We start from the raw sequence: 22,285 nt of genomic DNA on the forward strand, positions 1-22,285 counted from the left end.
TGGAAAAACCATAGCCTTGACTAGACGGACTTTTGTTGGCAAAGTAATGTCTCTGCTTTTAAATATGCTATCTAGGTTGGCCATAATCTTCCTTCCAAGGAGTAAGCGTCTTTTAATTTCATGGCTGCAGTCACCATCAGCAGTGATTCTGGAGCCCAAAAAAATAAAGTCTGACACTGTTTCCACTGTTTCCCCATCTATTTCCCATGGAGTGATGGGACCAGATGCCATGATCTTAGTTTTCTGAACGTTGAGCTTTAAGCCAACTTTTTCACTCTCCTCCTTCACCTTCATCAAGAGGCTCTTTAGTTCTTCTTCACTTTCTGCCATAAGGGTAGTGTCATCCGCATATCTGAGGTTATTGATATTTCTCCTGGCAATCTTGATTCCAGCTTGTGTTTCTTCCAGCCCAGCGTTTCTCATGATGTACTCTGCATATAAGTTAAATAAGCAGAGTGACAATATACAGCCTTGATGTACTCCTTTTCCTATTTGGAACCAGTCTGTTGTGCCATGTCCAGTTCTAACTGTTGCTTCCTGACCTGCATACAGGTTTCTCAAGAGACAGGTCAGATGGTCTGGTATTCCCATCTCTTTCAGAATTGTCCACAGTTTATTGTGATCCACACAGTCAAAGGCTTTGGCATAGTCAATAAAGCAGAAATAGATGTTTTTCTGGAACTCTCTTGCTTTTTCAATGATCCAGCGGATATTGGCAATTTGATCTCTGGTTCCTCTGCCTTTTCTAAAACCAGCTTGAACATCTGGAAGTTCACGGTTCACGTATTGCTGAAGCCTGGCTTGGAGAATTTTGAGCATTACTTTACTAGCATGTGAGATGAGTGCAATTGTGCGGTAGTTTGAGCATTCTTTGGCATTGTCTTTCTTTGGGATTGGAACGAAAACTGACCTTTTCCAGTCCTGTGGCCACTGCTGAGTTTTCCAAATTTGCTGGCATATCGAGTGCAGCACTTTCACAGCATCACCTTTGAGGATTTGAAATAGCTCAACTGGAATTCCATCACCTCCACTAGCTTTGTTCGTAGTGATGCTTTCTAAGGCCCACTTGACTTCACATTCCAGGATGTCTGGCTCTAGGTGAGTGATCACACCATCGTGATTATCTGGTCGTGAAGATCTTTTCTGTACAGTCCTTCTGTGTATTCTTGCCACCTCTTCTTAATATCTTCTGCTTCTGTTAGGTCCATACCATTTCTGTCCTTTATCGAGGCTATCTATTGAGCCTAACAATGTGTGTTAGTTTCAGGTATGTGGCAAAGTGATTCAGTTGTATATATACATGTATCACTGAGAACTTTTTAAAAGTAACCAATGCTGGAGGTAGTACAGGAAAAATCTTAAATTTTACTGGCAGCTATATAAAGTCTTAGAGCAGTTTATCAGTATCTATGAAAAGCCTTAAAAATGTTTATTCTATTTTAACTGAATCATTCCACTCCTTTGAATCTATTTCAAGAAAATAATCGTAAACATAGAGAAGATTCACAGAGGTGTTTACTGCGGCATTTTTTATGGTTGCAAGGAACTGGAAACAGCCTTGGCAACAAGTATGCTAGAGAAAAGTCCCATCATATCTGTGTGTATTTCCTACAGTGCTGTGCTCACAGATGGAGAAAGAACAAAGAGGAAAGTAATTACAATATTGTGAGCACTTCAGGAAGCATGTGTCCTGGGCTGAGCACAAGAAGGGGGCCCTGACTGTGCTCCTCTTCCTCAGGCTCAGTTCCCATGAGCCTCTTCCGGTGTGAGCATCTCAGGGGCTGGGTGGGACTTGAGTGTTGAAGATGAGTGGTTTTTGTACGCGGCCCCCAAACATCAGCCAACCGTGCTCGTCATCCAGGGCTCAACCCAGGAGATAGTGGTCACTTTCCGACTGCCCCCATCTCTCCTCCCATCTCTCATTTAAGAAATCTGAAAATGATTATTTTCTGTAGTAGTCTATGTATATGAATATTCCAAAATTAATGCAGTTTTTGGAACTCTGCATTCCAACTCTTTTTGGAAATTTCTTTTTATGTACCATATTAGCTATAAACTTTGACGAATTTTTACCATAGAAGATTCTCTACTCATATATGTGAGAGTTTGGGTCCAGTGCCTATATTGATGCCATTACATGTATCCACTTAATGAAATACTCTGTGGTTTTTCAGAATGATGGTTATGAAGATTATGTAGCAGAACAGAAAAGTGTATGCCTCTAGAGTTAAATGAAAGACATAAGATCAGAAATATCATACCTGTATAGAAAAATACATAAAAAAAGACAGAAAAATTAGCTTTCAGTTGCCATTTACAGGTTGTTCACTACCTTTGTAGCCCAGGTCAAAGTATACAATTGACTGAAGACTTAATGCATATCCTATATGTGTATTTTTGAAAACAATTCTCATATAAATGTTTCCGTGCACATCTGCTGGGTGGTAATTTGTCCCTCCTCCTCCCCTGATAACCGTGTCCACAGATTCTCTGACCACTGATTGAACTTCAGAGTGAAGAAGCTCGGTTGCTGGCCAGTACTTTAGTATTACCACCAGAATCCCAATTTCTGCTTAGACTATCATATGATGCAGGAGGGCGGTTATTAGAATTCTTCTTAGAGAAACTTTTTGAGCCAAGAGACTAGCTGGAGAATTCCCTTTAGAGATAGATTAAATTCAGGCTAAGAGAAGTGGAAGCAACAGACAGTATTACCCCTATTGGAGTTCTCTTGGCTAATTAGAGGCTGGTTAACAAGTGTCAGAGATGTGCTAAAGGAAAAGTCTTAAGAAGCCCAGGGGGAGGAATTGTGAACCCAGTCAAGCACAGTAGCAGAGGTCAGTATGGAAAGCTGAGCTAAAAAGCTCATCTGTGCCTGCAAGGGATGTGGTTTAGAACTGCCATCCAGGGTAAGGAGAAGGAGACGCTTCAGGTAGAGCCAAGTGTTGCTCTGACCTGCTGCTCTCTGACCCATTTTAAGGTTCCGGAGAAGGGACGCGTCCCAAGAATGTGATTGTCAAGATTAGTCCAAGCAGAATGGGGGCAAACTTTGACTGTTCCTATTGGATCATAAAATACAAAGTAGTCATTGATCCTCCGCTGGATGTCTCCCAGGCCCAGGCGCGCACTGACCCTTTGTCTTCTGCAGGTGACCCTGCCCTCAGCATGAGCCGCTGGATGTTTCACCAGCAGGCCCTGCAGGAGTACATCCTGATGTGCTGCCAGTGCCCCACCGGGGGGCTTCTGGATAAACCTGGCAAGTGAGTGCCTTGTCTCTGGGGAGGGCGGGGCAACGGGGCTGAGCACGCAGGCCTGCTCAGACCCAGATGGGGCAGCCCTTTCCGTGCAGCTGCTTGGTGCCTCGTGGCGTGGGAGCAGCTGGGCCCAGAGCAGCCCTGTCCACCACGTGTCCATCCTGCACTTCCAGCTCCCTCCTTTTCCCGGCTTACCTGCACCCCCTTACCAGTTAGGTAAAAAGATTGCTGCATGGGTAACGTTTCTTTCCTCTTTTATTTAACCAAACTGACCTAAATAGAACAGGATACAGGGTTTTTAAACTCCTGGGTGTCACGTTGTTGTTGTTCAGTCGCTAAGTCGAGTCTGACTCTCTGCGACCCCATGAACGGCAACACGCCAGGCTTCCCTGTCCTTCGCCGTCTCCTGGGGTTTGCTCAGATTTATGTCCATCGAGTCAGTGATGCCGTCCAGCCATCATATGCTCTGTTGTCCCCTTCTCCTCCTGCCCTCAATCTTTCTCAGCATCAGGGTCTTTTCCAGTGAGTTGGCTCTTCACATCAGGTGGCCAAAGTATTGGAGCTTCAGCTTCAACATCAGTCCTTCCAGTGAATATTCAGGGTTGATTTCCTTTAGGATTGACTGATCTCCTTGCTGTCTGAGAGACTCTCAAGAATGTCACAGAGATTATAATCACAGCTATCACAGGGTAGATTGAACACCTTTAGGTGCCATACTGAAAGAAAAAGGGAAGCCAATCAAGTCCTGTTCCTTTTGCTGCTCACCTCCTCATTCCCCCACCCCGACCCCCTCCCTGACCCCTGCACACACACACATCCTGCCTCCTTCTGCATGCAACCAGGGAAAGGCTCAGCTGAAGGCTGGTCCCCAGCAATTTACCCATATGTAAATTTTGACCCATTTGAAGAAAGAATTTGACCCATTTCTAGAAATTTTGGTGTGGGTTTTTTTTATGGTTTTTTAAAAAAATGTACTCTATGGATTTAGCAACACTACCCTGGAGAGCCCTTCCTAGAAGGAAGTCAAGAGGACAGACAGTTCCTGCGGTCAGGCAGGGCGGAAGGATGGAGCTCTGAAAAACGCTGCTGGGGAAGCCAGGCTTCTAGGCGCGTGGAGGGCGGGTTGGGACGTCCAAGTGCTTCCTGGGCCTCATCTATGGCTTTGTCGTTGGAGGCTGTGCTGGGGCGGGTGTGGAGCAGAGGATACCCACTCAGAGCTGCCGCAACCTTGCAGGTCCCGGGACTTCTACCACACCTGCTACTGCCTGAGCGGCCTGTCCATAGCCCAGCACTTCGGCAGCGGAGCCATGTTGCACGACGTGGTGCTGGGTGTGCCTGAAAACGCACTGGTAAGGCGGGATGGGGCGGGGGAGGGGATCACCACTGCTTCTCTGCAGGGCCCCCAGGACGAGGCTGGCAGGAGGGCAGAGCAGCCCTTTGGGGCCTCTAGAACCGATGGCACGAGTGTCCCCCATGGACAGGCTGGCAAGCTCGCTGTCCCCACACCTCCTCCATCTGCAGCCTGTTTCCCATTCGTGAGCATCTGACTGGCAAACTCAAAGTTCTAAGCAGGGATTCAGCCTGCGACAGAGGGTGTGTGCCTGTGTCCTGGAGTCTAGGACCCAGACCACTAGTCATTAGTCCCTGTCTCCGAGGAAGCTGGCTCGGGGGCAGTGGTTTCTGCATTTGCAGCAGCAGCCCTCCCCGTGTAGCTGATGTCTTCTCCTGGAGCTCTCAACATGCAGCCCTGCATCCAGAGAAACCCTCTCAGACCACTGTCTGTAAATGAGATGCCCGGAAATGCTTGGTCAGAGCATGATTTGTGTCCCTCATAGCACCAGTACAATTTTTCATTTGTGTGTTTAACTGGGTGTTGTCTGCTTCCCTCAAAAACCATCAGCCCCCTGCAGGCGGGCTGTTCATCGCGGCATCCAGCCCCAGGCCAGCCTGGCTACAGGCGATGCTTCTGAGCCTAGTCAGGAGCCTGAGACACGACTCTGACTAAGACTGTCCATGGCCGTCAGATGATGGGCCTGTGCAGACTGTCATGAAATATTCCAGCAGAAGAACCGCTGATGGCCAGTAGGTGGATGAAAAGATGCTCAGCCTCACTAATTAATTGAGAAAATCCAAATAACAACCCTTCAGCTTTTTCATGTGTTTGCCTGCTGTGCAGCTCTCTTCCATTCCTTTTCCTCCCTCCTTTCTCATCGTAACCCCATCCTAAATTCAACATCAATCATGCCAGCAGATGTTTTTGTTCTATCGCTACAGAGGTATGTATCCACAAGTATTAGAGTTGTCTTGTATGCTTTCCATTGCTTTATAACAGTTATCTACTGCATCACTTTTCTCACTGACCATTATTACCCTGAGGTTTGGCCGTCTTCATGTATGTTGCTTTAATTTATTCATCTTAACTACTGTATGGCATTCCCTTGTCTAGGTGTACCTGAGTTGAGTTTTCTAGTCTCCTGTTGGTCAACATCGAGGTGGTTTCAGCTTGTGCTGTGACCACAAGGTGTTGCAGTGAACATTCTTATTAGTTTCTCTGGGAGAGACCCACCTTCATCTTCACTAGATGGCCCTGAACCATGCTCCTGTGTGCTTGGGTTATTCTTCACTCACGCAGCACCAAGATGAGTTGTGCCGTAGTCAGATATTTCCTTTCTGCCAGCTTGGCTAGATGTGAAGTGGTGTCTCGGTTTTGTTTTGCATTTCCCTGGTTACTGGTGAGGCTGAGCATCTTTTCAAACATTTTTTTGGCCATTGTGTTATGTCTTCTGTAACTCGGCAGCCACTCTTTTCCTTTGCTCAATTTCTTACTGATTTGTAATTTTAATTGTTTGCTCTTTTCTTATACATTTTGTAGTTCTTTGTGTGTTCTTCATACTAATTCTTTGTCAATGGTGTGTGTATGTGTGTGGTGAATCTCTTCCAGTCTGTGACTTTTCACCTTCTTTTTAGTGTTTTTTTTGTTGAATAGAAGATTTTAACTCTGAAGTGAATAATTTTATATGCCTTTTTGGTTTTCAAGGGTTTTGGGGGGGGTGGGATTAATTAAGAAATCTTTTCCTACTTGAGGTCATAAATATATTTTCTTCTAAACAATGTAAATTTTGCTTTTCCCATCTAATTTTTTTTAATTCTCTTGGAATTGATTTCCATCTATAGTGAGGGTTGGATATAACTTTATCTTTTTCCTGTTTTGGATACCAGTTGACCAGCACAATTTACTGAAGTTTACAACTTTTCCTACTGATGTGTATCACATGTTTGTTACATATTCAAGTTTCTGAGTTGATTCTGTTTTTGTACACTCTGTTCCATGGGTCTGTTTTATTATCTTCACTGTCTTATCAAATCTTAATGCATGTAAGCAAGTCTCACTCACTCACCTCATTTTTTTTGTTTTCACTATTTGCTTTTTGCATTTTAGGATTTCTTGTGCATTTTAGGATCAGCTTATCAAGTTCCATACAAACACACACAAAAGCTAGTGGCATTTTTATTACATTGAATTGTATTGAATGTAATATTAATGGGAGACAACTGACTTTAATATTAAGGCTTCCCTTAATATTTTCCAGGTTTTTTACGTATAATGGTCTTTTATCATTTCTCACAAAGGACTAGCATATCTCATTAGATTTATGTCTAAGAAATTTATAGTTTTTGTGTCTATTGTGACTGGAGTATTTTTTTCCATTTTATTTTGTAATTGGCTGTTATTAATGTATAGAAATGCTATTGATAATTATAGTTTAATCTTGCACCCAGCAGCCTTGCTGAATTCTTTTTTTTTGACTGCTCCAAGCAGCTTATGGGATCTTAGTTCCCTGACCAGGGGTCAGATCTGGCCCACTGCAGTGGAAGCATGGAGTCCTAACCACTGACCACCAAGGAATTCCCTCTGAACTCTCCTAATAGTTGTTAATAGTTTGTCTATAGAATCTCTTGGATTTTTTAATTTAGACTGTAATGTCATCTTCAAATAAGGGCAGTTTTGCCATTTCCTTCCTGATTCTTAAGAATTTTATTTATCTTGCCATGTAATGTTGGCTAAACCCTCTATGGAGTGTTGACCAGAAGTGGGAATAGAAAGTGTTAAGACTGTAATCGAAAGGCTTCTATAATTCCACCATTCAGGAAGATGCGGACTGTGAGGTTTTAATAAATATTTCATGTCAAGTTAAGGATATTCCCCTCTTTTCCTGGTCTGCTGAGTTGTTTTTTGTTTGAATCATAATCTAGTGTTAAATTTTATTGAATACTTTTTCCACATCTGGGTTTTCTCCTTTAATCTGTATTATGTTTTGTTAATAGACATTGTGATGTTAACTTTACATTAGAAGGATAAACCCTACTTGGTCATAATAGAGTGTGTGTGTGTGTGTGTATGCTGGTTTATCACACTGCTGGATTTGCCTTGTTGGTATTTTTGGCTAGTGTTTTTATTGCATAATTGCAATAAAATTTTTTTTTTGCATGTGTGTTCATGAGAAAGATTGATCTAAATTTTTGTTTTATGGTACTGTTCTTTTCCAGTTTGTGTTTCAGGATAATATAGCCTCATAGCCTCATAAAATTAGATAGGTATCTTCCTACCTACTTTTTCTTTGAAAAATTTTGTGTAAGTTAGAGATTATAAGCTAACACTTGTTTGAGAAAACAGGTAGACCTAGTATTTGGTGGGGTGGGGGAAATGGTTGTAGCAGAATAAACAATTGTTATTTAACTTATTCATATAGGTTTTAAAGAATTTCTTCTTGAGCAATTTTGAAAATTCATATTGTTCTATAAAGCTGCTCAGTTTATCAAAATTTTTATATTTTGGCATGAAGCTGGTCATGGTATTTTCTTTGAAGTTTTTAAATCTCTTGCAATTATGTCCCCTTCTTCATTGTCCCAGAGTGGAAGAATCCTGAATACTGGCCTAGGACTGTACCCTGTCTCAAACCAGAGTCTCTGTGGTGCAGTGGGATAAAATAATTTATATATGGCCTGACACATTTACTTAAATGTTAGGGTTGTGTACCTTTTTCTTGATTATAAATATAAATGCATGTTCATTGTTTTAATAAGTGGAATATATATAAAAGTATAAATTAGAAAATTTTAAATAGTCATGTCACTGCTCCTATTTTGGAATATTCTATTTTTGCCTATTCATATACGTCACATCTACAAACACTTTAAAAAGTAAGTTTAGGATATCACACATACTGTTATCCTCATTTAATGTTAAGTATTTGCCAATGTCATCAAATATTTGAAAGCATATTTTTTTAATGGCTCTATAATTCCTTTGTGTCCCATGTGCTAGATAGAACATGTTTTTTCCAGTACTCTGTTGTTGAACCTTAGGGCCTTGTAAGATAAATCTCCATGTGCAACTCTGATTTCTTGTTATATTCTTACAAGTACATTTAATGGGCAAAGGCTGTGCACATGTCCAAGGATCATGGGGTGATTGATTGGCATCTGTTCTTCTTTTTGCAGCAGCCCACTCACCCTGTGTACAATATTGGACCAGACAAAGTGATCCAGGCTACCATGTACTTTCTGCAGAAGCCAGTTCCAGGCTTTGACGAGCATGAGGATGAGGCATCAGCAGAGCCTGCCACTGACTAGGGGACACGGGGTCCCGCAGTTCTGTGTTCACCCCTCTCCCCAGTCAGACCAAGGTTTATACATGTCGATACATACTGCATTCTGTGCTGCACAAGCCTTGGCCGCTGTGAAGCTTGGTTCTTTGTCCTTTTTTGTTAAACAGAACAAAACTGATGGCTCTTGGTTTAGAGAACACAGTGGTGTGGTTTTTTAAAAATTCTTTCCACTCCCATCCTACCAAAAACCTACCAGCTGTGTAGCATCTGGACCCAGCTCTGGCCCGGCCAGGGTTGGTTGGGGAGCAGTGCATGCTGGGACAGCAGCCCCGCCCCACCAGCTGGCCAGCGCGACCGTCCATTGAAATGAATGACGTCTGAGTATTACAGCATTCAGAGCTGTTGCTGCGATTCTCACGTGTGCCACCACTGCGTCACCAGGAAGATGGCCGCCTGTGGGTGGAAAGAAGTCTGCTCCATGCCTAGGCAGGGGCTTTGAGTCTCACCAAAATGAATTCTCCAGGGAAAAAACGTGGTGGGGCTTCACTCAGAGGTGCCCAAGGTCCTCGCCTCCCAGCCTGGTTACTTGCGAGGGGATGGAGCTAGGGTTGGGGGAGAGGGGCTCGGGAGGTGTGAGTCCCTCCCTCTCCAGACTGGGCACTGACCACACATCTCCAAGGCCAGCTTGCTGCGTGGGCAGGATTTGCCTCGGCCCCAGTTGTGGTAGCTTAGACCCGGGAACCAATTATGAGTGGAAAATGAACCTCTCGTTCAACTCTGAGCCAGAGGAAGCAGCCCCAGAGCCACCCCATCACGTGCCCCGAACAGCCCCTCTGAAGACTGCAAGGCAGGGCCTTCAGCCCTTGGCCAGACTATGTTTCCGTCTTTCTTGCCCCGATTCCCTGCTCACCCTTCTGAAAGACAGTGTTGTCTTCTCTCACCCCGAGTATTAACACTACTAAGTCTTTCACCTTCATTTTTGACTCAGGATTTATTCACATCCTGCCTACTCCAGGCTCAGAGAAAGAAAACCTAGTGCTAGATAAGCTGGACACTGCCAGGGCAGGGCTGAGTGCTGCCCAGAGTCTTCAGCCTGGCAGGGCCCCTGCTGCCCACACAGAACAACCCTTTCTCGGTTAGTAGGGGTGGCGTTGGCTCACCTATCCACTCCGATGGTCACAGCAAGGTCCGTGTCGCTTGTCTGGCCTTCCTGTAAGCAGCCATGGGCTGTGGGCAGATGGGGACCCAGAGATGCAGCGTAAGGCTCATCTCAAAAACTCTGGCCATCTGCCGCCTCTAATTCCCCAGTGCTTTGGCATATTGAGCTATGTATAACCTCCTTGAAATAATAAAAAAAATAACCTTTTCTATGACGTCTCTCATTCATGACTGGTACCAAGAAAATTCCTTCTGAGTGTCCAGCGTTAGTTCTGCAAGTTGCTTGTGGGTCACCTGTCTCCTCCTCTATGTGATTCCAGACTGGGCGAGTCAGTATTTACAAAGAGTTGTGACTTGGCTTCCTCCTGCCCACACCTTCTCCAGTCGAGGACAGGGAGGACCTAACAAGGAGGGGGAGAAGCTCCCTGGAGCCCTTCAGTGTATCCAGCATTCCACACACACAGGTTTCACAGTCTGTGTGTCTGTCTCCTTCACCTGGCTATGAGCAGGGACCTTGTTCCTGAGTCCTCAAAGAAGGTGCCTACAGAGGTAGAGCATCGACCAGGTCCACATCCTAGCATGTAATTCTTGTCCCAGTGCTGTTTTTGCCAGGCTAACAAATGTTCAGGCTACAAAGCAACATGTTGAAATGCACCCTCCCATCACTACAATGAAAGGCCAACCCTCTAACACCAGTAGCCTCAAGGTATTAAGAGATTAATTGCAGTAGTAATTGGTGTGGTTAAGAGAAGGGATTGCTTCAGTCTACACTGGCTTTATACCAACGAGAGAGGATTTGAGCCAGGCCCCAAAGGGTAAGGAAATTTGGCAAGGTAGAAAAGAGAAGATCGTTCACTGGTATTCTTACCTTAGGAGAGTCTCTACTGGTGTATCCATGAGACCTCTCTCTGTTCCCATTTGGGTCTGGAGGGTTTCCTGACTTAAAGAGCATTCCAAGTGGGTCCTCAGATTTATCATGGATCCTTAAGTTAGAGGCACTTCCACAGCATTCAAGGCAGGTTGCCCCAAATAGTTCCTCTATCAATAAAGAAATTGACTACAGATCTCTTATCTCCAGATGGGCCCCAACATCCCCCTGGGACCTATCCCAGACCCACCTTGAATGCTATGTAAGTTGGGAAGCCTGCCAGACCCTACTATGAGCAGAAAGGGGTCCTCGTGGATAAGACAGTGCAAACTTGACTGAGATGACAATACGAGTCAACAATGTTCTTAAACTGCCTTCTGGTATAATGTCTGAGTTAGAAGTTGCAAGTTAGAGTATGGCCACTGTGCTGTAACAATGCAGGAGTATCCTTGATGAAGCCCCTTCTCAGGAAAACCTCACACAAAAGCAGAGGCCATACTATTAAGTAACATTTCCATGATGGCCTTCCACGGAGGTCTAGCCTTGGATCTTGACATGTTGACTCGGTGATTTAACTCAGCAGAGAAGTGGAGTTTAGAAACCCCTGGCAGGGTGGTGACTTACATGGCCCTGGCTGTTTTCATCAGTATTAACTGTGCTGCACTTCTGGCAGGAGCTTGATTGCCAGGAATTAAAAATGGAGCTTCTCGAGTGCCCTAAGTGTGCTTATTGTTGGCAGACATAGAATCCGTTGGCTTCAAAAGTCAGATGTATAGATAACAGTGCTGACATCTTAACAAAGACTCAGGACATATCATTCTGGGATAAATTTGGGAAACTCTGCTTTCCTAATGCTGATGGTAGGGCTTGAATCACATGTTTTTTCCATTCTATTCTGGAGACCTTTCCCCTTTGCTTTTTTTATTATTGAAATATAATTGCTTTACAATGTTAAGTTTCTGCTGAACAACAACAGGAATCAGCTATATGTACACACATATCCCCTCCCTCCTGAGCCTCCCTCCCACTGCCCCCCATCTCACACCTCTAAGCCATCACAGAGCACTGAGCTAAGCTCCCTGTGCTAGATAGCAGCTTCCCACTAGCTGTCTAGTTTACACACAGTAGGGTAGTGTATATATGTCAATGCTACTTACTGTTTCAATTCGTCCCACACTCTCCTTCTCCCACCGTGTCCACAAGTCCATTCTCTACTCTGCATCTCTATTCCTGAATAGGGCTTGATATGAATGGGATTAATGGGTCTATGATTCAGGGCTATTCAGTGTTGCTTCCATCTGAGGATGTGGGTGTTCATTTGGGGGAAGTATTTTGCTAATATTTTATTCTTCCACCATTTACACCAGGGGGCAGCAAAATTTCTCTAAAGAGCCAAAGTTCAGTTCAGTTCAGTTCAGTTGCTAAGTCGTGTCCGACTTTGCAGCCCCATGAACCGCATCATGCCAGGCCTCCCTGTCCATCACCAACTCACGGAGTCCACCCAAACCCATGTCCATTGAGTTGGTGATGCCATCTAACCATCTCATCCTCTGTCTTCCCCTTCTCTTCCTGCCTTCAATCTTTCCCAACATCAGGGTCTTTTCAAATGAGTCAGCTCTTTGCATCAGGTAGCCAAATGCTATTGATAAATATTTTAGGCTTTGCAAGCAACTACTCAGCTCTGCTCTACCATTGTAGTACAAGACAGCTGCAAGTATGGCTATGTGTCAATAAAACCTTATGAAAATGTAGTGGGTCAGATTTGGCTCATGGGCTGTATTTGTCTACCCCTAAATCTAGACTAAGTCCCATCCATTCAACATTCTTCCACATCTCTCATGGCTGGGATGCTTTCCATGTACATATTAGTGTTAAATGACAAAATGTACTTGCTAACGTTCAGCCCAAACATTTTAACCACCGATTTTCATTGCTCAGGTCATTCATTGCCCCTGAACAGGAAGGAGAGTTGTATGATGTAAAGAACTGTTGCAACTGACAGAAAACTGGACCTAAACTGGCTTAAAGCAAAGAGGAAATGTGTTGACTCATAAACTGAAACATTCAGAATTAGCCTGGCTTTGTGAGTGGCTTCAATGGGCTTCTCTCCATCTTTCTATATCGGCTCTGGCCTCAGGCTCTCTCCAGGGGATTCTAAAATGGCAGCAATAGCTCCAGACCTTACATACCCTCAGGGTCAAGTTCAGCAGACAAGAGCAGCAGGCTCTTCATTCCCAGTGAGTATCATTGCATTTCACTGGCTTTCATCAAGCCAAGTGCTTTCCTGAGACACAATCCCATGGCCAGGAGACTACAGTACACTGATTGATCACATGCTTCTCCCATGAGCGGGAAATGGGGCTCCATCAGAAGCACAAAGACCAAGAATGGGGACAGAATGAAGCCTCAGTACAAATTAGTAGTGTGTGTGAAAGTCGCTCAGTTGTGTCTGACTTTTTGCGACCCCATGGACTATAACCTGCCAGGCTCCTCTGTCCATGGAATTCTCCAGGCCAGAGTTCTAGAGTGGGTAGCCACTCCCTTCTCCAGGGGATCTTCCCAACCCAGGGATCAAATCCAGGTCTCCCACATTGCAGGTAGATTGTTTACCGTCTGAGCCACCAGGGAAGCCCAAGAATACTGGAGTAGGTAGCTTATCCTTTCTCCAGTGGATCTTCCCAACCCAAGAATCGAACCAGGGTCTCCTGCATTGCAGGCGGATTCTTAGAAGGGGGAGATGGATGCTAACGATGCAAATCACTATGTTCTCCTTAATGGTGGATTCTAGAAGCCTGTCATGGACATTGTGGCATCCATTCCTTCCCTCCCCAACTGTGGCAGCCAAAAGGCTTGTGTGAGTGTTCCCCCCAACCCCCATCCAGGCCAGGTCCTGATTGGCCCAAGCCAATCATTTTAATTTATCCTTCTGCTTCAGCAACTTGTTCAGGTTTAATAATAACCCAGGCCTAAGCCAATCAGCATGGTTTGTCCTAGCCTCAGTGATTGATTTAGAGCCAAGGATGTGGCCTAAAATAGACCAAAGAGAGGGAAGCCCTGGACATCTGATGACTGGGGAAAGCAGCTCTCTCCTGTTAGGGATGGTGGAATGTGTGGCCTGGGACTCCAACAACTATTTTCCTATCTAGAAGGAAGCCTGTCTTAGAGGCCAGTCCACAAAGACTCCCTGAGAGACTTACTGAGAAACATGGCCACAGCTCTGTGACACTGCTCCTGCAGCCTGGATCTACCTCTGGACTTTTCAATTAGGTAAGCCGATTTGAGTTGGATTATTTACTATTGCTTGCAACCAAAAGCATCCTGACATACACAAAATTCTATCCCAAATTAGCCCCCGAGTCACGAAGTCCTTACCTACTGCCTGAAGAATGCTGATTGTCGGGGCTTTCCTTGTGGCCCAGTGGCTAAAATTCTGTACTCCCAATGGATGGGGCCCAGGTTCGATTCCTGGTCAAGGAACTATATCCCACATGCTGCAACTAAGACCCAGGGCAGCCAAAAAAAAAAAAGAATGCTGACTGTCCTTGCCACTTCCATCCAAACAAGAACCGGAGGGAGACAGCCTCCTAGTCGCTGCCTCTCGTCATTTGATGCTTGATTCAGTCTCATGAGGTGGGTGGGGCAGGTGTGTTATCTGTATTTTACAGCTGGAGAAACAGGTCAGAGAGCTGGAGTGACTCATTCAGGGCTTACCAGCCATCAAGTAGTGGAGTCTGGACCTGAACCCAGGTCTGCTGCCTCCAAAGGCCACATGCTCCCACCACTCCCCGTCTCTGAAATGGGTGGTCTCAGGGGGTGGGGAGGAGACTAAACATGCATGAGTTTCCTCCAGGGTGGACGACCAAGGCCTGGAATGCCTGCTCTCGTCTTTCACCAGGATGAGGATGGTGAAAGAAGAGCGGGGGCGGGCTCACCTTACCCTTCTGACCAGCCCCCTGCCACCCCCACCCCCCAACTGTCAGTCCCCGGCATAAAGCAGCGCTCTGCACCACGTGTGGGCCACTCGGTGCACAGTGTGACGCTTCGTGACTCACAGGCAAGGCCACGGTGAGTCAGTCTTCCCGGGAGCTGACCAGAGCGAGCCTTCTCCACTCCAGCCCGGCACGCCTAACTGGTTCCTGGACATCCTCTTTCACTTCCTTGCGGTAACCTTGGCTCTGTGTTTTACCAGCTGATGCAGGAGGTTCAGAGCACAGGGCCCAGCGGCTACTGTTCCTCGTTCCTACTTCTTGGGCAAGTCCAACAACAAAACCAGGCAGGTGAGCGGAGGGCTCATCACCAGCCCAGGTTAATGGGACGCTTTCACTGCCCTCTGCAGACAACACAGCTGTGAGAAATAACAACAATAATACATTTTAAATAATAAACTTTCACAGAGTTCCCTTCTGCTCCTTAGCCAGTTTCCCCTCTTGTTAGCATCTCACATAAATATAGTACATTCATCATAACTAAGGGCAAATACTGATCTATTAATTAAAGCCCATACTTTATTTCCCCTGGAGAAGGAAATGGCAACCCACTCTAGTTTCTTGCCTGGAAAATCGCATGGACAGAGGAGTCTGGCAGGCTACAGTTCAGGGGGTTGCAAAGGGTTGGACATGATTGAGCACATACTTTATTTGGAAGTCCTTCATTTTCACCTGTGCCCCCTTTCTCAGTCCCAGGATCCCATTTGAGATACCTCATTACCTCATGACATTTAGCTTGCCCTTGGCTGTGATATTTTCAGACTAACCTTGCTTTGGGTGACCTTGACAGTTTTGAAGAGGACTCATCAAGCATTTTGTTGACTGCCCACCCACTGGGACTTGTGTCAGTTTTTTCTCATGATTAGACTGCGTTTTGGGGAGAAAGACCACAAAGGTCAAGTGCCTTTTCATCCCATCCTATCAATGGTACATGCTATCAACATGACTTCTCACTGATGTTGTAAACCTTGGCCGCCTGGCTGAGGTTTGTCAGGTGTCCCCCAATAAGGTTCCTCTTTCTCCCCCTTTCCACACTGTTCCCTTTAGAAGGAAGCCCATGTGCACAGCCCAACTGAGGGGTGGGGAGTTATACCCCACATCCTTGAGGGCGGAGTAGCTACATAAATTATTTGCAATTCTGTTGTTTGGGAAGTTTATCTATGTTCTATTTATTCATTCATTCAATCATTTATATCATGAATAATTATTTTATACTTTGGGTTATATATCAATGTTTTAATACTGTGTTGTATATTTTACTGCTCAAATTGTTCCAGATTTGGCCATTAGGAGCTCTTTTAATTGGCTCCTGTGTCCCTCTTTCATACCCATTCTTTCTTTTAATAATAATGCATTTTTCTATTCTTTTTCTTTCAAGAAGTATTGCATGTTGGTAATTGTCGACATTGGAAAAGGGGTACCTTAAGAGTTCAGTAGACTCCTTTCTCAACCTTTGGTCACAACTAAATTCTTTTCAAAATAAAAGGTACTGCGTGCTGGTTACCTTGGATGGGGGACTTCATGTTGCCATCCGCCATACCTGTGATGGCCTGGGCCGACAGGCCAGGAGCCTGGACTTCAGCTAAGAGTCCATACCTGTGATGGCCCGGGTGGATGGGATGGAGGGGGTGGTAACAGGAGCCTGGACTTCAGCTACAGTCAAAGCAGGCTCAGTGGCACAGCTCCCTTGAGAGGGCGGTGGGGGGCTAGGGGGACCTGGGACTGCATGGATCCTGCTCCCCGGGCATGCTGACCAGGGCCCGGCAGGCCCATGATGTCCTGCAGTGGCCTCTTTGTGAGGGGACGATGGTGGGGAGGATGAGAGGAGTACCCTGGAGACCTCTGCTGTGCTCCTGAAGAAGGAGAGCACTTCACTGGACTCCACCCCTCAAGTCCCTTCCCCACCTCAACAGTAGGGGCTGCCTTGGGCCTGGATCCCCCAGTGGCCAGTCTACATGGTGGGATGTGGATGGTGATCCAGCCTGTGCAGGGTAGAGGCTCTGGGCTACCTTCCTTCCCCCGCAACAGCCTCCACCCTGCCCCTCTGCTGGCTGTACCGGGGGCCTGAGGCTGGCACTGTGGTGGGGAGGGGCAGGAAGGAGAGCACAGCAAGAGCATGAGAAGTGATGACCTGGCCCTCTTCCCTGCCCCTCCCACATGCCAACCCTCTCTGGACCAAGGGCCCCAGCCTCTGAGCTCCTCTGGCATCTGTAGCCTGGACAAGCACACTTTTGCCATGTGCATGAATCTGCTCTCCACCTACTCTAAGCTTCTTGGAGGCAGGGCCCAGGCTTCATCAGCTGCCCCGAACCTCCCTAGTGACTGACACAGTGCTGGGCTGAGAATACAGGCTGCTCAAATACCCATGGACTGAACTTACGCAGAGACGACCCCAGGACTGACCCAACAGTGCTCAGAGACGGACATACACCAGAGGGCCGGAGTCCGCTGGCCCACACACTCCTGTGTATGCGTGGGGTACTCGTGACAGGCCAGGCATTGTGCTCGGGGTGCAGCAGCAAACACGAGGACCAGACCTGGGCTTGTGGGAGCTACCAGGTGGAAAGAAGGCCTGCCGAAAGGCTCACGGCAGCTCTCTGAGAAAGACAGGCCCCTGGACTCACTTCCTGGTTGGGAAACAGTCAAGTCATTTGAACCAGAATTCCTGTACCCGAAGTCTCCACTGTGGTAGGTATCTGCTGTGGACGTGACATTCCTCCTCTCAGCTGGCTGGCCTTGCTGTGGCCTTTTGGCCCAAAGCCTTTGGCCACTGTCCTTTAGCCCCAGATCTGTCCCTGCCACCTCCCAGCCGTTGATGCCTCCGGGAGATACAAAACAATGAGGCTCTCAAGCCTGTGCGTGGGACCACAGTGCCAGCTGGACTCCTCTCTGCTGATGAGCGCCCGGGGGCGTGGGCGGCAGCTCCGCACGCCTGTTTGATTACTTTCTGAACCAGACCCTGCATGGCTCATGGAGGCCTTGCAGGAACCGGCTTGTGAAGGGCTTACCTTTCCCTTTGGGCCTGCAGTGGAGCTGTCAGCTTTCTGTTTTTCTTGGCAGGAGGCTCAAACCCTCACCATGTTCAGCAATGGAGTGGAAGGTTCTGGCACAGATTTCTTAACATTGGATCCTTGATTCTTCGTTTCCTCTTCTTTCCCCCTCTGGCCTTTAATTTACTGGAAAAAATTAATAGCAGAGATTGTGCTGGATAATTTGGCCCAGAGGAGGCTGTAGGTGTACAAGGGCCCCACCCGTGCAATGGACATCAGAGGAAAACAACCCTAAATGGGGCCTGGCAGTCAGACCTGGGCCTGCTGGTGCGGCTGGCATCCCGCATGGGCACAGGAGGGAACTGGCTCGGCAGGTTGTGAATTGTCCAGGCCCACCTGTTTGGCTCTTTTCTAGACACACCCGTCCTGTTGGGGGTGTGTGTGTGTGTGTGTGCACGCAGGGCACACACGTCAGCCAGGGAGAGCCACAGCACGTGGGCCCTGGATCCAGTCATCAGACCGCATGGAGCCAGCAGGTGAGTCTGTCCCCACATCACCCCTGCTCAAGGGGCCCTGTATATACCAAGGTTCCACCCTTATCTTAACCAGGCCACGGCAGGAAACATAGGGCAGGCACAGGATGGTTCTCAGTGTCTCTGTAGCTAGCTCAATGCAGGTCATCAGGAAGGCACTGCAGAAATATGAACTGAAACCGGGATGGAGAACGGGGTGAAGAAAGCAGAAAGGTCATGGCTAATGGTTCCGACCCAGCTAGCAAGGGTGTATTTCATTTCCCAAGTTGAGATATTTTCAAATGATAGCAGACCATGTTTTGCTAGAGTCCCTTCAGAAATCAAACAAAACCTATTTGTTACCATGCCCTTTGGTATTCAACATGTATTTACTGCCCCTTCTTTGTGAGAATTTTAACATACGGAAGGAGAGAGCTGATTCACTCCATACCTCAACAAAACTCAAACGGCTGCACGGCCAGGACCTATGCTGGCAGACAGACCTAAGAATTGCTAATGTGCGTGTCCTTCCAAAGTGCCAGACTTTCCAACTTATGCCTTCACGCCTCACAGTAGCACTTTGTGCTACTGCTGTCCTCATGTCATGCCTCAGGAAACCATGGCAGAGTCACCCAGAGCCAGTCAGTCCAGACAGGTGGGCTCAGAGCCTGTGACCTAAACCACCCAAGCACTGGTTCTGAAGCTCTCAGGCTCCTTGTCCCTAGCTTGACCTAATGGAGCAATGACGACACTTACCCACTGGGTGATGACGTCTGCTGGGAAAGCCTCCAGAGAATGCAAGCAGGGGCCTGCCCAGTGTCGTCAGTCCTGTGTCCACCTCAGCCTGCTTCTCCAAGCTGGTCTGGGAATGAGTCGGCCAATTTGATTCTCTACCTGAGAGAGAAACTAGAAAATATTTTTGTTTATCCCCTTCTCAGGGAAAGTGTGGGGATGTATTAATTAAGCCCATGCCTTTAGTAAACCCCAAACTATCGAACCTCAAAATTGAAGGACACTCTGTCTTGCCCATTCATGATCTAGCAGAGAGTCAGAGGGTCTTAGTTCCTAACATGATTTTGCCACTGTGCATCCAATGTAGAGGCTGGCAAACTCCTCTTGCCTACCTGGGTTTCCTCCTCAGGCCATAGAAACTGTTTTGAGCAAAGAAAAGCTCTAGTTTCATGCTGTGCAGAACAGAGCCTGGCAAATGGGCCTGAGAGATAGCCTTGCTCTGGCTGACTTATAAACCTGCTTGGTGACACAGGACAGTCAGTGAGTGGCATAAAAATGGGTGCTGCCCCATGATATCACCCTTCCTTGGGGCTTCAACAAGTGGCAAGGCAGCCCTCATGAGCTTTTGAGCCCCACTGGGAGAAGGGAAATACCGTCAAGGTAGTTCTATCCATCGGACTTGTAACAAGCGTCTCTCCGCCCCCTTTCCCCAAGCCTTCAAGAACCTGGTCTCAGACCCACCTGGCTAATTCAACTCAGCTTACTCACTTGTCCCAACAGTTTCCTTTTGTTCCCTGGGTTATTTTGCTTTGGGAAGTCAAACCTGAGTGCATGAGAACATCTTGTTCAACAGCCCGACTGGCTGGTGGGCCATGGTGGGCTGCTGGTCAGGGCAGCAGGAGCCTGAGAATCCTCTTAATAAGCACCCCTGGGGCATGGCCCAAGGGTCCACTTTAAGTAACACTACCATGGGGGCTTCTGGGCAATTCTGCCAGGCAGGGTACCAAGTGTCCCAAGTTTAGAGACACCACTGAGTAGCAGAGGGAGGGGATGACACAGCCTCACTTGGGTTGACAACAGAACTGAGGTACGTTCTCTGGTTTTGAACACTGGACTGTGTCACCAGTTCTGGAGTCCCGTGTCCTCTCTTTATTCACCCTGCCTTGTTCGGCAAGGACACATCTCAGAGGCGGGAAGCAGTTGTGAGACATGGAGAAGTCCACCCTCATGCAGTCCAGGGAAGAGCTGGGTTTTTTGCATCTTGCAGATTCAGCCCTGGTCACATGTTCTGTGTAGATAAGGGCTGCTGGCACCTGAGTGCTCCCTTGGTCCTGAGGTCAAGTGCATTATAAACATTATTTCCTCTGGTCCTCAAAGCTACATTGCAAGGTTAAAGCTATTATTATCCTCATTTTCTATATGAGGACACTGAGGCTGAGAGAAGTAACTTGCCCCAAATTACCAGCAACTAACAAGAGCCAGGATTTTGAACTCGGGCAACCAGACTTCACAGCCCAAGAGTTAATACACTACAACTCTAATATTAGAGATGGAATTCAGCTCTCTTCAGTCCTAGCTCAGGGCTATCATCTGCTGTAGTCCAGCTTTGTGAGCTTTAGGCAATTCTTCGCTGAAGTGGTAGCTACTCTACAGATGGGATTACCATATTAAGAATTTTAAACACCAGGCCATTAATAACCTTGCCTTTGGGGCAAATTGTAAAGGGAGGAAAATTACAAGCTCTCCCCATGGCAAGAGAGAGGTGGCTTTTCACAGGACCAAGTCCTCAGCAGTTTCTCTGGCTTTGTGCTGGGCTGTCCAGAGTGCAGTGCCTTGAGAACCAACCACAGAGTAACCTGGAAGTGAACCGTGGTCACTCTGGTGACCTGGGGGACATACACTGGCTTCCCAGACAAGCATACTGGAAGGAACTTAGCCATGGCTTTCACCTGTTTCCCTTCAGTGAGCACAACCTCCAGCCCAGGGGCTCTTACCTGGTTCTCCTTTCCAGGCAGCTGCTCCCAGAAGCTCCTCCTCCTCTCCACTGCTTGTCAGCACATCAGCCAGGTTTGGATTGTCCCAGGTGAACCCACTATCCTGTTGTGGCCTTTTTCTTCCAACTGGTTTATGGGAATTTCAAGCCTAAAACTTAACTCCTTTTCCAGCCAATATCCTGGAGCCAGGGACTGGATCTTGGGGACGTCACCTCTTCCAGGATGGCTCGACTGCTTTACCAACATGGCTGCGCCTGCAGCTTGGTTCTAATGCTCACCCTGACCAAGCCCGTTGTGCGTAATATGGAATCTCTAATTAAAAGTCTGGATATACAAAGGGATGTAGTAAAGGGCAATAAAGGGGAAGGGAAGAAAGCACCCTCACTTTGAGGGCTGAGGAAATCACCAGACTGCTCATTCCCTGTTTTTTCTCCCTTATTCATGTCTCTTTTTGTCTTGAATAGGAATGCCATTAATAAACAGGATTCTGCTCTCTCCCCACATCCTTGTTTTCCTTATTGAGATCATGGTTTTGGGAGTTGGCTTGTCACGTTACAAAACACCTCTTATAAATATGAATAAGAATATATATAACTGAGTCACTTTGCTGTACAGCAGAAATTAACACAACATTGTAAAAATGCCTCTTAAAGAAACACAATCCACCACCTGTCAACTCCCGTTAACCAACGAGAGATGCTACAGATTCGACATCCGATGGATAGGAGCCCCGGCACCACCACTCTAAAGAGTGACAAATCAAAGAACTGACTTGACTTCTATCCCTCCCTTGGTCTAGGAACAGCAGTATTTCCTGTCCACTAGACAGGAAAACCAAAGCTGAGCTGTATTCTGGCCATAAATCCTTTCTTTCAAGGTCAAACAAGTTCAGGCCAGGGTTGGTCCCTAGCCCGAGGAGAGCTAACTGGATGCCTGTTGAAGCCTCTTTGACTTCCAGCCCATGGCAGCCCTGCTGCCTATTACTATGTTGGAACTCTCTAGAAACTAGAAAGTCCTAGAGAATACCAGTCACCCCTGGACTGGACATGACATTCATTACCAGAAGAAACCCAAACCCACAGCTCTGGGCTACGAGTTCCCCAAGGGTCATCTATTTAGCTGGAGCTGGATCCAGAAATGTTGCCCTGGATAACCCCATCCCTGTTGGAACTTTCAAAGCTT

At 46.8% G+C, this 22,285-nt stretch overlaps 1 protein-coding gene and 2 long non-coding RNA genes across 6 annotated transcripts in view; 2 read left to right on the forward strand and 1 right to left on the reverse strand.

The window, feature by feature from the left end:
* FNTB (farnesyltransferase, CAAX box, subunit beta) overlaps positions 1-10,231 on the forward strand; it is a 77,793-nt gene extending 67,562 nt beyond the window's left edge. For 3 of the 4 annotated variants that reach the window (XM_081509932.1, XM_081509933.1, XM_081509935.1), the window contains 3 exons: positions 3,149-3,260; positions 4,489-4,603; positions 8,757-10,231. In XM_081509932.1, coding sequence (XP_081366058.1) covers positions 3,149-3,260; positions 4,489-4,603; positions 8,757-8,888 — 359 coding nt within the window. In that variant the 3' untranslated portion in view covers positions 8,889-10,231. Of the gene's footprint in view, positions 1-3,148; positions 3,261-4,488; positions 4,790-5,991 lie in introns of all 4 variants that reach the window. The other variant, XM_081509931.1, reaches the window with a different exon arrangement.
* Positions 10,226-22,249, reverse strand: LOC145513480 (uncharacterized). The gene is made up of 5 exons (XR_014059416.1): positions 21,104-22,249; positions 19,134-19,271; positions 17,884-18,051; positions 14,942-15,234; positions 10,226-10,422 (listed from the first exon to the last, which is right to left on the reverse strand). It is a non-coding gene; the product is annotated as an uncharacterized LOC145513480 (long non-coding RNA).
* LOC145513481 (uncharacterized) lies at positions 13,924-16,376 on the forward strand. Its single transcript, XR_014059417.1, has 2 exons — positions 13,924-14,156; positions 14,785-16,376. It is a non-coding gene; the product is annotated as an uncharacterized LOC145513481 (long non-coding RNA).
* Positions 22,250-22,285: the final 36 nt, after the last annotated feature.

The sequence above is a fragment of the Giraffa tippelskirchi genome, chromosome 7 (assembly GCF_054371585.1).
Source record: "Giraffa tippelskirchi isolate mGirTip1 chromosome 7, T2T-mGirTip1v1.2.pri, whole genome shotgun sequence".
Lineage (NCBI taxonomy): Eukaryota > Metazoa > Chordata > Mammalia > Artiodactyla > Giraffidae > Giraffa > Giraffa tippelskirchi.